Below are 15801 nucleotides of genomic sequence, written 5' to 3' on the forward strand. Positions count from 1 at the left end.
GCAGACGTTAGGCTTTCAATATCTTTGATCATGGTACACTTCTGGAGCACCTGTCTGAAATGGAACAGGGAGGGGCTGCTTTTGGTGGTTTTGGCCGTTTCTGGACAAGCAATCTCAGACGGTGTTGCTGAGGAACTCCTGTGGTTTCCCTCAGGGGTTTATCCCCCTGCCCCCTGCTGTTTGCTTCCATGGCTGCTCATTGAGCTAGCATGCTGGGTCACCTTTGCTTAGCTGGAAAGGTTCAGGCCTGCAGCTGGATGAGTGACCGCATGTGGAAGCAGAGCAGGGGGGTGGACTCAGTGGCCTTATAAGCTTCTTCCAACTCGCCTGCCATGCTATGACATTCTGAACATATACAGATTGTATATGGGTAAGATTGGGCAGCGTTTGGGGATTTCTTGCCTCCAGTAGGCTGCTGACACACAGCTCAGATCTGTCCAGATCCAGAGAAGCTCTTTGAAGATGGTGTCTAATGTCAGTAATATCTTTCTTTCTCGGCCACTGGCTCCAGAGACATGTGTGATGGTGAAGCAAGAGAGGGCTGTCTTGGAGGCGGCTCTGCGTTAGTGGAACTCCCTGCCAAGAGAGCCTGCATTCATCGCTTCTCTGTTGCCCGTCTTTGCATTCACGCAGGACTTTGGTGTATAAATGGGTCTGCTGGGTTAGGTATTCTTTATTTTGCTATTGATGTGTTTTGACTGTGCTCTACTGCAGTTGTGGTGCTCTTGTTTCAATCAAAGTTTATTCCTGAGTGTAGGCTGCCTTGACAGCCATTTTTCTTGGTTGAAAGGTGAGATAAAAATCAAAATTAGAAGGGAAGATTCAGCTAACAGAGATTGAATCAAATTGCTAGTCAAAAATATGAAAAGTGTCATCTTCTAAAGGACAGCCACTTTTGCACATCAGATATCCACAACAAGAACAAGGCAGTTTTAGTAGGAATGGTCCTATAAATCTGTTATGTGTTAGACTCATATGGCCTGATAGCACATACAAGTAGCCATTGTTTTCCTACACGGTACTGTTGTATATCAGTTACCAAAAAATAAAAAAAGTAAGAAGAGGGGATGTGAAGCCTCAAAATGATGCTCACAAATGAAAAATAGACCCAGTACACTGCAACACATTGCTGTCTTCAAGGGTAAGAAGATTCTAAAATGTGCTATTTCAAAATGTGGACATACAGTTTGGGTTCCCCATATGCCTAATAACCATGCAAAGGACTCAGATATCTTGGGAAATCAGCCCATACAACCCAACCTATTAAACAAAGTTGCTTGCAAAAAAAGTATATCTGTCTTAAACAGATCTATGTATAAAATGCTTATTAGGAAATACACACAAAAATGCATGTGAATTTTTGTGCAGACTTATTTTTTTAAGTAATAAATTGATACAGAAATGGAATGAAAAAGTGAGCAACTGGGGGAAACCAAAATTGGCAGATTAATCCATCCCTAGTTTCTCCCTGAAAATCAAAGCAGGGCAATACTCAGTGCAACTCTAAATAGCATTCTGCTTATTTATGAACAATGAATACAACACAAAAATATTGGGAGGGGTTTTTTTTTAATCATTCCACTTGCACTAGCTTATTGTGGAGAAAAATGGCTAGATTCTCAAGGAATTGACTGCATCTTCTTATTCCCATTGTCTCAGGTGTCAGTGAGGCTTGATTGTATTTGCCCTCTTTCTCTGTAACTGAGGGAAGGCTGTGCTTGTATCTGTTAATCTGGAGGTTGCCTTATTAATGGGCTACACACACCATTGATTTTTAATTAATTTCTAAAGAGACACAGAGGATAACTACCGCAGCCTACAGACATCTCAACCCTTAACTGCAATCTACATCTCTATTGATCGACTGTCTAAGAAGCAGAAGTAATCCATTTTAAATACACTTCTTGAAGAAAGTGCATGTGCTACACAATGTACTCCCCCAGTTGTAATTGTATTGGCAAGAGGTCAATGATAAAATGGGGAGGGGAGATGGGAAAGCAGGGAGCAATTGTTAGTATTCTGCTAGCCTAGTAAGAAAAGCCTCTTGCATGTGGTTAATGTTTCGGGAAAGCCGCATTATCTCACTTCTGGGTAGATTATAACTCTGAATCATTAAAACGATGGTGCTCCTGGCTCCTGTATAAAACAGAATTACAAGATCCTGCTGGTACAGAGACATTTTTGCTCTTCTAATAATCCATAATTATCCCTCTGGTTTTAATTTTTTATTATTTTAGCTCACTTTTAGCATTCATCATACATCACCAAATGTATTGTGCTCATTTTTTACAGCAAGGGGGGAAATGAAAACAGTTTTGTGTTATCAGTATATTCACTGTGGAACAGATGATGCCCCGTTGCCAAGACACTGGCCTTCTCATTAACCCATTACATGCCTCCATTTCTTACTGTGTTGATCAGTTTCATCATCCCCATAACTTCTGTATGGGGATAAAACCTCTGTTTTCATATTTAGCTATAAGTATCAATGTTAGAGTCTCAGTTATTGTTGTTCTTTGAGATAACAGCACTATCGCTGATGGTTGTGACTTTGGGAAGAGTCCAGTTAAATCCTTGCCCTGAAGAACCGTCTTCCATCTGAATGGGGACTGGGAAGTTCCCCTCCCCATACGCACCCCCAACACTGCTCTGGGGTTTGGCAGACTCTCTGGAGCAGATTTTGAGAGGGAGCAGGAGGGATAATGAAGCTTGCTCCCAAGCAAGTGCACGCAGGGTTGCAGCATGAGTCATGTATTTGAAATAATGGGTGGGCTGGTTGATCGAAAGGTCAGCAGTTCAAAACTGCAGGTGGGGTGAGCTCCCTTACTCTGTCCCAGCTCCTGCCAACCTTGCAGTTTGAGAGCATGCAAATGCAAGTAGATAAACAGGTACCACTTCGGTGGGCAGGTAACAGCGTCCGTGCACCTCGGTGTTTAGTCATGCCGGCCACATGACCATGGAAACTGTCTGCGGACAAATGCCGGCTCCCTTGGCTAGGAAACGGAGATGAGCACCGCCCTCCAGAGTTAGACATGACTGGACTTTAATGTCATGGGGAAACCTTTACCTTTACCTTTTTCCAGCAAAGAGCAATGGAAAGGAGGGAAGAAGTTAAGGAAAGAGGGAAGAGACTAATCTGTTATATAAGAATTGCAACTTTAAGCATGCCCTTCAAGGTTTATAGATAGTACAACTGCCAGAAACAACAGCACAGACCTATTAGGGGGATAGTAATTCATACTACTACAACTGGCAATGCGGCTCAGTCCAGATACTCTGGAATCTCCCAACCCAAAACTCCACTACTTACTGATTTCTCTGGAAACATGAGAGCTAGAATGTTTGGCAAAAAGGCCAGCCTACTAAAAAAGATAGTGCTGAATTTGCAAGCCACCGTGTATGAGAGTGTGTCTCCAGGCTCTACCAGGAAGAGGCAGCGGAAGAGTTGGCGCAGGAGGCTCTAAAGCACTCCATGCTTGCCATACATTATCCGTTACTCCCAAATGACATTTAAGCCTGGTCACCCGTTTATTTGAAAGCTCCCTGTGAAAGAGAGGGCTGAATGTCATGCAGTGGCCATCTGTTTGATGCTGCCTTCCCCTTGTGTTTGTTCAGCTCAGGCTAAAATAAAGCTGCCATTCTAGCCTGGCCCTGAACACCAGCTGGGGGAACAGGAAGGTTAAGGAATTCTATTGCAGTTAAGTGACTTACGGCACAACAATATGCATGTTCACATAGAAAGAAAAAGTTGTGCAACTCCCAGAATGCCTAGAGGCAGGACGATGATGTCGGGGATCCAGCCATACCTGATGTGCTCTGCAATGGAGGCTGTGCTGTAGGACACACATGCTTTTTCAATACCTCTTTACTGCATAAACTAAACATCCACTGAGCTTTTACAAGGTGGGAAATCACCCCCCCCCCCACACACACACACACACCAGGGCTGCCACTCCATGCCACCCGTGTACCTTCCTTTGTCACTACTGGTGGTCAGCCCCACCCTGCCTTTTGGGACGGCTCACCCAATTCTGGCAGCAGCATCTGAAAGTGAGGGCACAGCTCCTGCTCGGCCCCAAGGCAAGTGAATGGCAGCAGGCAAGCTCCTTTCATCATGGGCTCAACCCTTTCCGAGGCAAGAGGCTCACCAGATCTTGTGGTAGGCACAGCTGGAAGGCTTTGCATGATATCCCTGCTTTCCTCTGAGAAATGTTATGAGGAACATGGTAACTATTTCTGTCCCTTCAAACAATTCTAAATGCCCATCCCTGACTTGCAGGGATGGAATTGGGAGAGCCCCCTGGCTGGATGCCAGGGGATGGTGTTTGCTAAGGAAATGACAATCAGGCCATATGTGAGGGTGGATTTCCCCGCAGACTTGGAAAAGCATCTGTTTCCATCTTATGCGGGCCTTCTGTTAAGCAGCAGTTAGGAGCTTCATAAGATTGCTCTCAGCTGTAAAGCACTTGTCATGCCGCAGGAGAAAACTGAGCCTGGTATTCAGCTGGCCAGGGGTTGTGAGGCAGGCTGGAAAGAACTTGTGGGGCTCTTGGAGCCCCACAGCAAAGGGTGGCTCCTGTCCCCCAGATTCTTGAGCTTTGTGGGGGAAACCAGCTGCCTGCTCACAGCTGCAGCCACCGCCTGCCTATTTCTTGATTCTGTGACTATCGCTGTGCGCAGTCTTTCTGCCAGAATGATGTGAAAAGCTATTTTAAAAAGGGCATATTGGGCAGCCATTTGTTCCTTTCAAGTACCAAAAGGCAGGGAAGGCTCTCTAGGGCTGTACTTGGACTGTACAGCTTATTTAGGTGTAATTAAACCTCCAAAAACCAAACCAGAACTGCAGATTTCTCTGTACAGAGGTGTTACATTGCACCCATAAAAAACACAATTGTTGATAGTAATAGGTTATTCCAGTTTGTGCAAAGATCCTTGAGAGACCTCAAAGTGCCTTTTATTGCAGCTGGTAGCAATGTGTTTCCAAGAGCAATTTGATGTTGGAGCATCTTGGCAGTAATTGCTCCTGCAATGACATCCCTGGCAGGATGCCTCTCATGGCGGCTGTGAGGAGGGAGACGATCAGCTGTGGGGCCGGGCAGATGCCAACATGTGGGCCACAGGGCAGGAGGTAGACAAGTGACATGTCCTTTTCACATCCCAAGTGTTCACATTTTTCTGATAGCATCTCGTAGCAAATGGGCAACATTTCATAGGTGGTTTGGTGTTAGCAGATGCAAGGCAGAACGATGAGGAGGAAGCAGGAAAAAAAGAGGGCAAAACCCAGTATTTCTTCCATTTCTGATAGCTAAGGTAGCTTTTTCTGACTTAAAGCTGAAGGAGCCCTTTGATTGTATTTGTTGGGTTGTTATAGATCAACCCAAGGTGGGTTGCACAATCCTCCATGCCTTGTCCTCCTCACAACAACCCTGTGTTGTTGCCAGGCCAGGATTCAGTGACTCACCAATGCACTTCATGGCTGAGTGGGGACTCAAAATCAGTCTCCCTGAATCTGGGTCCAGCAGCGTGACCTCCATACTGCACTGGCTTTCACCTTTGGGGAGGTTTACTTTTCAGCTGTGTAAGAGGAAGAACTGTGTGTCCCTTTCCATTTCTGCACAAGTTATCATTCTTGGCGTGCCTCTTCTGAGGACACCTAATGCTGCTCCAGGAAGAATCTGATGATGCCTGCTGCGTGGAAAGAGCAGAGATGTTGCCCCTGGCTGGAAGGTTAATTGGAAAGAGGCACTTCCAGAGCAATGGATCATGCAGAGAGTCAGCAGGCAGCCTACTTTGTGGGCCAGTAACCTGACAGGACCGAACTCTTCCTTATTCACTTCATTTTCATGGTATATTAGGTGTTTTCTCACCCTAACAGACCTTTAAGGAATGACCCCCAACTGCATCCCTGAGTAAAGATATATATCAAATTCCCTAAGATATGATGCATCCAGCCTTAAGTTCTTTAAGGTCCAGAGCCTTCTGTGGCTGAGATACTGTCAGCTTGTGCTTGGCTCTTCCAGTGCAATCCTACATAATATTTGCTATCGCTCACACCATGATGGGGCAAATTCTTAACTGTGGAATCTCTGCTTGTCCGGAAATTATGACTGGCACATTGCCCTGTCAGAAAACGATGTGGGAGGGGAAACTGTATCATTAATGAAGTTAGGTTTGCAAGTGCTTCTTTTCTGGATTTACAGGTGGGCCCTTTTTTAAACCTTGATTTAAAATTCTTTGTGTGCGTGTAAGCAGTTATGAGTGTGGGACTGGGATGCAGGAGATCTGGGTTCTGGTCCCCACTCAGCCATGGAGCCAAGTGGGTGACTTTGGGTTCATCACAGACTCTCAGGCCAACCAGGTTGTTGTTGTAAAGATGAGATTGTGAGAAGAAGGAGATTTCTGTAAGCTGCCTTGAGATCCTTGAAAGGGAAAAAGGGTGGGATATAACTATAATACATAAAAAAGAAAGAAGCTACTAATACTAAGAAATCATGTGCGAGAAATATAATAAATCAGCCATCTCAGACTAGGATCTCGTTCAGGACTCTTGGGAAAAAGCCTTCTGCTCCTGGTGCATTTTGCTAGTAAATTGGAAGAACTGCCAAACCATAAGACTGGTCATCTTAAAAGAATGATGCAATGCAAAGGCCTTAGTTGCAAATATGGCCCCTGTCCCTTAGAAGAAACAAAAAGCTGCTGGCAGGGGAACATCTTCTTAGTCAGTGAACCAATTCCCCAGGGAGCTTTAAGCTGCACTCCTGCCATTTGGGGCCTAGTGTGGAATCGCTTCCATTTGAAACAATGCAGTAATGTCCTTCTGGCACTGGTGTAGCATTGAAGGGTGTGGAATGGTGACTGAAGTGTCAGGCTGGACTAGATGGGGGCCTCAAATCCAGCATCGTGGGACAATCATAATCTCTTAGCCTAACCTACTTCACAATGTTATTGTGAGAATGAAAGGGAGAAAATCATGTGTGCTGCTCTACATAAAAATAGCAGGAATACATATATGCTTGTCTTGAGTAAGGTAGAAGTAATGTGTGAACAAGTTTCCACTCTTTTTTTTAGGCTGGTATGGTTTGTCTTTCTGAGAGAGAGAGAGCGAGTGAGCGAGCAAGGGAGGAGGGAGGGGGGAGAGAAAGAATGAGAATGATGAAAGTACCTACTGGAGCTGTCCACAAGAGCCTCCCTTGTGAAATCTGTGCTGGAATATCAGGTCTGTCCTGGACTTTTGCTATTTCTTGTGGCACAAACAATATGCTTTCCTGGTATGAGGAAGCCTTACCCAGAGAGTCTCTGAGTGAAGAATGAGCACATGAAGAGGGGACCTGCCCGCTGGCCCTGCCCTGACCATGCAGACAAAGATACATTTGCACAAGGGAGGCAGGGTGCAGTCCATGCCCTGCAAAAGTGGAAGGCATGGATCGCATGCAGGGCAGAAGCCTCTGTGCAAACTCTGCTGAAATTTGGAGTCAGGGAAGGCAGGTGCCAGCTTGCCGGTGCTGGTGCCACACATCAATCAGTAGACCAGCAGAAACCCCACACAGATGGTCACTGAGGGTACAAATGGACGTGTGAAGGAAGGCCCAGACAACATGTTTTGGCAACTGGATGTCAGCGCAGATACATGTGTGCATGTTCGTGTTTGTGCTCAAAGTGATCCATGCAGAAATATGCACAACGTTGGATGCACTGCTGATGTTTTACCTCACCAGCGAGATTTCAAGAAGGGTGAAAGTGGGAATGGGCTTCCAGTATAATTCAGCAGTGGCATTCCATCATGATGTTTTTTGATTGCTTTGGGAATATGGCTTGTAGTTCTTAGCCATTTTTTTCCTTCTGTGAAATTCATGGTATGTTTACAGTGCTTGTATTCCTGAGAGAGCAAAGGGGAGCAAGGGAGAATGCCATATCTATCGGGCTTGAAAAAGTCAAATGAAGCACCTAGGAAAATACGTATCTAAATCTTACATTTCCATTGAACACCATTAAGTATCCTACCTTTCCTTCTCCAGAGTCATTTGGTGTTGACCAATATTGTTTGAGCTTAAATGTAATGCAATGCTTTTGTTTATATATTGTGTGTGCTCAGCCACCCACAAACCACTTTAATAGGATGCTGAGAAAAATCAATACGTAGTTTACTGTGACTGCTCCTAAGAGGAGATACAATGCTAAAGTGGTTTCTGTTTGCCATGATCCTGCAAAAATAAAAGAAGCGAACAAAAAGCAAACCAAAGTCTTTGCAGGAAGAGACCTCAGTGGAAAAAGCCAAGGCTAGCCTTCCCAGGAGCTGGGGTGTGCTCCTTGCCTCAAACAGCAGCCGGGGAGGGGTGGCTGTTGGTCACTGCTGGACCACTAGGAAGGTCTTTCAGAGGCCACATGTTGGTTGGCCTGTCTTCCTCATCCATTGGTTTGACTGACCCCACCCGTCAGTTTGCCCTTGCTTTTTGTCCATTCTCATGCCCATGTCCGTGCTCATCCAAACCCGTTGACCTGGTCTTCCTCAGCCTTCAGGAATGCTGAAAAAAATGTTGAAAAACTGAAAAAACACACACACAAACCAGGAGATAGTTGCTGCTTTCCTAGGAAGGTCATGGGGCGGATGGTTTGCTGCAGGGGCCACACTTGCTTAGTGCTTAAGAGTGCACAATAGGTTTGCTGGGGCAGAAGTGTGGTCAGTGATGCGCCCAATGCCGAGCCACATATCCATGGGCTACCAGTGTCTCAGATGCCTCACTCTGCTTCAGAATGAGGTACCGAGGGGCGAGGTGGCCTCAGACAGTTTGTCGGAAGTCTTCTGCCACCTGAGTGACTGGCTTGGATCTGGAGGACTTCCCAACTCATTCGTGGCTTTCCTGGGTGGCCTTTGGCCCACCTCCAATGCTCACTTGCCTCCTCTCTTAACAGGCTGTTTCGCTCTCCTATACCACCAATCTCTGAAACATCAAACATCTGCTCCTGTTGGACCAGTCTCAGGAATACCTCTAATGTGAAGTTGCTGGAAAACTATTTTTATATACTTATCTCTATCTTGCCTTTTCCCTGCAGGGAACCCAGGGCCACTTGTGTACTTTTCCTTTCCATCTCATCTTCACAGCAATCCTATGAAGTTGCTTCAGCCTGAACTATGCAGTGAACATCATAACCGTGATGCCGCACTGGCCCTGCTGAGAAGCAACTCTTGCTCTACACACAGGCTCATGTTGCCACTTGTTTTTTTCATGCATGTTTCCCCCTGTTGTGTGCTGAAATCCTCCTTACCCCTTTGCAGAATTATACAGATGACCTTGTTGTGAGAGAGCACATTCTGGGATAGTTCACGTGAGCACAATGTTCCAAATTGCAGGGTGAAATGCCCCCCTCATTCCTGAATTAAAAATCGTGCTTGCTTTGAATAATCTTACTTAATGTCAAACAGGAAACATGCAGTCTTCTTGCATGCCTATATCAGATACCCAGAACTTAGGAATGTATTGCGTTATACTGAGAAGATGAAGCAATGTATGTGTTAATGTGTTGATCATTTCATAAGGGTCAATAAATATAGCTTGTACTGGAAAAAGACACATTAAAAAAGAAAGGAAGGAAGGAAGGAGAAGAAGAAAGTTTGATTTAATTTTGGAAATCCTAGTTCTCCATGCTTACACCATAGTTATTAAGTACAGTGCACTTACTACTAACTCAGCACTTACTAATTTCCATGGGGCTCGCAATAGAGAAGGTCTGGGTGGATTACAGCCTAATTAGACTGCTGAGTCTCCACTCATTTGGATTTCTATCATGTTAATGCCTGTGCTTGACCCAGGGGGGGTCTAAAGCAATCTACTGTTTTATAGCACTCCTAGTATATAGGCTTATAAGCATTTGACCCTCTGTGATTTACTTGCCCATCTTTATTTTGTTTTTACTGCTTTTGGTTTGATGGCAGAAACTGTTAATCCTTCAGCGTGCTATAGCTCCAATGTTTAACTGCCAGCAGCATTGATTTGCAATTGGCCAGAGAGAATGTGCCTGCTTGGGACAGTTAAAGCCTGCCTGAAAATAATGCTGTATATTCTCTGGGCAAAGAGTTTTTGTGGCTATGCTTCAAACCCTCTGCACTGCTGATTGTTGCAAAATCAATTGTGGCAAAAGCAAAACAGGAGCAGTTTGTGCACAGCATCCAATATATATTTCCAAACTTGAATGTCAGATTCACCCAAAGATGCCTCCCAGATAAAATCAGATGGTTTTAGGGCCACTGGGATTTTCCTCTTCTCATGCTTATAAAAGCATCTACGTTTTCTGTTCAAACAAATCTGGACTGTTTTTATTGCATTGGCACATTTAATTTGTAAGAGCTTGTGAAACCAGAATTTTTTCACTTCTGAATGATAAAATATGCACAGAACAATAACAGAACATGCCCAAGGTCACATGGCAATGTGAGGGGCCAAGTCTGGAGGCACGTGCACAGTTTTCCTTCCATTAAGGCCACGGCCCAGATAAACAACAACTGTAACAGTAGCAGCCAGGCCTAGCTGGAGTCCCTCATCTGAATACTTTACCATTCCACTAAAGTCTCCTTTTGCAGTGTTGTTCTTTTTTTTTTTTTTTTTTTTTTTGTTATCTGGCCATCACTAAACAGTTTCTGCTGTTAGAGATCTAGCAACAACATGCTGGGGAGGTCTGAGTGAGCACCTTTACATTTTGTATGGAGCTGCTGACCTGATGAGGCCGAATGATCTCAGAAGGTGCTAGAAAAAGTTGCTTATGTAAAGAAGCCCTCCAGTTTGCCTTATGTGTTTTTAATATCAAACATTTACTCCATTCTGGCAACAGGTTTATCAATAAAATAATGAATTCAAAGAGCATACTAACTCCAGAATGTTGCTCCTGGGCAAATTTACTAAAGGTCAGAAGGAACCCTTTGCATAAAGTCCAAATGCACTGGGAGAAGCAAGTGGAAAGTGAGAACTGAGGGTGTGCCTGCTGGTGCACAACCCGAGTTCTCCTCCTCTGCAGCCCCAGTACCCCTCAGAACCTTCTCCAGAGGTTCTCCAATCCTCTGAAGGAGATTTTGAGGGGACATGGGTGGCTGCACAGGAGAAGGATTCCCCTTCTCCTCTAGTCCTAGAGGAGATCAACCCTGACTGCTCTTTAGAAGGCCAGATACTGAAGATGAAACTCAATTACTTTGGCTACCTAATGAGAAGGAAGGACTCCCTGGAGAAGAGCCTAATGCTGGGAACAACTGATGGCAAAAGAAGAAGGGGACGGCAGAGGATGAGGTGGCTGGATGGAGTCACTGAAGCAGTTGGTGTGAGCTTAAGTGGGCTCCGGGGGATGATGGAGGAGAGGAAGGCCTGGAGGAATGTTGTCCATGGGGTTGCAATGGGTTGGACACGACTTCGCGACTAACAACAACAACATAAAATTGAGTTAGGAAAGTATAAGCATAATATATACAGTATAATACATGCAGTATAAAACTCTATATAAAATAGAATGGGATACTGTTCTCTTTAGATTGCATTTTTTCACATAGTCCATGCATTCATTTCTAAATGCAGCCAGCTGGCATGTAGATGGACCCAATCCCAAATCAAGGTTGAGTGCATCATTAACAATGCAATCTGGGGAATATCTATTCCAACATAAGCTAGACTGTGTATATGAAAGCAGTCCAAGGTTATCATTGAGTTTTCATTTACATACCCTGGGGGTTCCCAGACTTTTGGAGCCTGTGAGCACATTTGTTGATTTGAGAAACTGCTCTGGACACACCAAAACGCCTATTCAGTGGACCTGTGGGATCTCTGAATTTTTGTCTGCATCTTATTCAGCAAACCCAAACCTTACCCTATTGTCTTTAACAAGGAATTGTCTCAGTTAATTGCTGACGCTGCAGTAAAGCTAATGGTTCTTTTGAATGTATTTTGAATGTAATGTCTAGTACCTGCTTCTTTTTGGGGAGAGATTATTACACACATAAATTTTGTACTGGAATAGTCTTTAAAACTCACTGAAGAGCACACAGTTTTAAATTACTTGGCTGCTTCATGGGAATTAATACGTAGAGGGGGAAGTGGATTATTTGTGCCCTTAAAGATAGATGTTACAAAATTGGAAGAATCTATAGTTCTCTCCTATAGTTGAAAGGATTGGAACCTTACATTATTTTTGCTAAATGAATGGATGTCATAGAGAAAACTGGATACTTATTTGGATATTTGGTCTACTTTTGTTGAAGCCTACATATACTTAAAATTTAGGGCGCCTGCAGGCACCACACTGGAGAGCCCTTTGTAGGCCCCCTAGCAGGCATCTGCTGGTACCAGGTTGTACACCATGCTATACCCCGTTCCTTGGAAAAAAGCCTCATTTAACTCAATGGGTTTTACTTCTGAGGAGACAAGTATAGGATTGCACTGTTATTGTCCATCCTTCTTGTTCCAGTTTTCTTACTGCAGGGGTAGAGAGCTTCTTTCAGCTCAAGGACCAAATTCAGTTTTGTAGAAGCTCTTGGGAGCTGCATTCCAGTGATGGTATGGGAGCAAATTACAAAAAAATACTAATACAGTGTGGTCCTACTGCCCATAACTGAGTGCTCAGAGAGATATCTCAACTATTTAGAGTGAGGGGGAAACTGCAAAAGTTGGAAAATCACCAAATGATTCATAGTTAGGGGAAAGATGTGTGGCTCCAGGAAGCCCTGGAGGGCCAGTTGAGACCTCAGTCTGAGGTTCCCCACCCAATACTCATCGGGGTTGCTCTTACTAAAATGCTAAATGTGTGGCTATTGAGGTGAGGGCAGGAAGACCATTGACAATAAATTGGAATGCTTCTATGGTTCATGGCATGCAGATACGTTGCATAAGCCTATATGTTTTTTGTTTCTTAGGGCATGATGTACTTGGAAGAGAGGCGGCTGGTTCACCGAGACTTGGCAGCCCGGAATGTCTTAGTGAAATCACCAAACCATGTGAAAATCACAGACTTCGGCCTGGCCAGACTACTGGAAGGTGATGAGAAAGAGTACAGCGCTGATGGTGGCAAGGTGAGTGCCATGAGCTGAGCAATTTGTCCAGGAGCTCTGACACTACGTAACACTAGGGAAGAAGGGGAACACATCTTCTGGAGGAGAATTGTTGGCCTGCTCTATTTTTCACTATGGATATTATATAAAGCCAGGACACACTGTAAGCCAGGCTAGCTGCTGGATATGGAAGCCCTTGCACAAATTAATGGGCAGTTTGAATTGCTATGGAATGAATATTCAGAGACACATCTCTCAGCTGAAAAGATGAGCATGCCCAAATGGGCTTCTGCATGCGTGTATATTACTTGCTGAATCAGGAACCACAGCAATAGAGCAAATGGGCATCCAAGTATGCAATGGCACTCCAGATTTTTGAGAATCCCCAGGCTACACCCCCTCCCTAGGCCCCTCTGTGAGCCCCTGTTGCCTCCGGCCATCCTGCTCTTCCTCATCTTTCCCACTGTGGCTAATACTTGCTTGCTGGATAGTAGAGAATCAGGGAGCGACTTGTTCTTGTTGTTGGTGTGGTTTAGTGAAGTTGCATCCAACCCATCACTATCCCATGGATAACATTCCTCCATGCTCTACTGTCCTCCACCATCCCACAGAGTCCACCTAAGCTCACACTGACTGCTTCATCTCCATCCAGCCACCTCATCCTCTGCCATCCCCTTCTTCTTTTGTTGTCAGTTGTTCCCAGCATTAGGCTCTTCTCCAGGGAGTCCTTCCTTCTCATTAGGTGACCAAACCATTTGAGTTTCATCTTCAGTATCTGGCCTTGTGAAGAGCAGTCAGGGTTGATCTCCTCTAGGACTGACTGGTTTGATTGCCTTGCAGTCCAAGGGACTCGCAGGAGTCTCCTCCAGCACCACAATTCAAAGGCCTCAATCCTTTTGTGCTCAGCCTACCTTATGGTCCAGCTTTCACAGCCATACATTGCAACTGGGAAAGCCATAGCCTCGACTATACCCACTTTTGTCAGCAGGGTGATGTCTCTGCTTTTTAGTATGCTGTCAAGACTTGCCATAACTTTCCTCCCCAGAAGCAAGCGTCTTTTAATTTCTTGACTGCAATCACTGTCTGTGGTGATCTTGGAGCCCAGGAAAATAAAATCTGTCATTACCTCCATTTCTTCCCCATCTATTTGCCAGGAAGTGATAGGACAGGATGCCATGATTAGTTTTCTTAATGTTGAGTTTCAAGCCAACTTTTGCACTCTCCTCCTTAACCCGCATCAAGAGGCTCTTTAGTTCATCTTCACTTTCTGCCATGAGAGTGGTATCATCTGCATATCTGAGGTTGCTGATATTTCTCCCAGCAATCTTAATTCCAACTGGTGATTCATCTAGCCCCGCCTTTCTCATGATGTGCTCTGCATATAAGTTAAATAGGCAGGGCGGCAGTATACAGCCTTGCCAAACTCCTTTCTCAATTCTGAACCAATCTGTGGTTCCGTATCCAGTTCTCACTGTTGCTTCTTGACCTGCATACAGGTTTCTCAAGAGACAAATAAGATGGTCTAGTACTCCCATCTCTTTAAGAACTTGCCACAATTTGTTGTGATCGACACAATCAAAGGCTTTAGCATAGTCAATGAAGCAGAAGTAGATGTTTTTCTGGAACTCCCTAGCTTTCTTCATGAGCCAGCGTATGTTGGCAATTTGATCTCTTGTTCCTCTCCCTCTTCGAAATCCTGCCTGTACCTCTGGTAGCTCTCGGTGCACGTACTGCTGGAGCCTAGCTTGTAGGAGTTTGAGCATGACTTTGCTAGCATGTGAAATGAGTGCAATGGTGCGGTAGTTGAACATTCTTTGGCATTGCCCTTCTTTGGGATCGGGATGTAAACTGACCTTTTCCAGTGCTGCGACCACTGCTGAGTTTTCCAAATTTGCTGGCATATTGAGTGTAGCACTTTTACTGCATTGTCTTTTAAGAATTTGAATAGCTCAGCTGGAATATTGTCACCTCCACTAGCTTTGTTGTTGCTCAGACTTCCTAAGCCACATTTGACTTCATATTCCAGGATGTCTGGATCGAGGTTGGTGACCACCGCATCGTGGTTATCAGGGATGTTAAGCTCTTTCTTGTATAGTTCCTTTGTGTAATCTTGCCACCTCTTCTTAATCTCTTCTGTCTCTGTTAGGTCCCTGCTATTTTGGTCCTTTATCATGCCCATCTTTGCATGAAACATTCCCTTCATATCTCCAATTTTCTTGAAGAGGTCTCTAGTCTTCCCTATTCTATTGTTTCCTTCTATTCCTTTACACTGCTCATTTAAGAAGGCATTCTTATCTTTTCTAGCTATTCTCTAGAATTCTGCATTCATTTGGGTGTATCTTTCCCTTTCTTCCTTGCCTTTCCCTTCCCTTCTTTCCTCAGCTATTTGTAAAGCTTCCTCAGAGAGCCATTTGCTTTCTTGCATTTCTTTTTCTTTGGGATGGTTTTAGTTGCTACCTCTTGTACAATGTTGCGAACCTCCATCCATAGTTCTTTAGGCACTCTGTTTATCAGATCTAATTCCTTCTATCTATTTGTCACCTCTACTGTATATTCATCATGAATATGATTTAGGCCATACCTGAGCAGCCTAGTGCTTTTCCCTACTTTGTTCAATTTAAGCCTAAATTTTGCAACAAGAAGCTCATGATCTGAGCCTCAGTCTGCTCCTGGTCTAGTTTTTACTGACTGTATAGAGCTTCTCCATCTTTGGCTGCGGAGCACATAGTGTATCTGATTTCTGTTTTGACCATCTGGTGATGTCCATGTGTAGAGTTGTC

The 15801-nt window shown here is 44.5% G+C and overlaps 1 protein-coding gene across 8 annotated transcripts in view; it reads left to right on the plus strand.

Moving 5' to 3' along the window:
• The window catches only part of ERBB4 (erb-b2 receptor tyrosine kinase 4), a 935345-nt gene that overhangs the window by 860071 nt on the left and 59473 nt on the right, over window positions 1–15801 (plus strand). For all 8 annotated transcript variants that reach the window (XM_044432044.1, XM_044432045.1, XM_044432049.1 and 5 more), the window contains one exon: window positions 12887–13042. In XM_044432044.1, coding sequence (XP_044287979.1) covers window positions 12887–13042 — 156 coding nt within the window. The remainder of the gene's footprint in view (window positions 1–12886; window positions 13043–15801) is intronic.

The sequence above is a fragment of the Varanus komodoensis genome, unplaced genomic scaffold, assembly GCF_004798865.1.
Source record: "Varanus komodoensis strain SLA01 unplaced genomic scaffold, ASM479886v1 scaffold23, whole genome shotgun sequence".
NCBI lineage: Eukaryota > Metazoa > Chordata > Lepidosauria > Squamata > Varanidae > Varanus > Varanus komodoensis.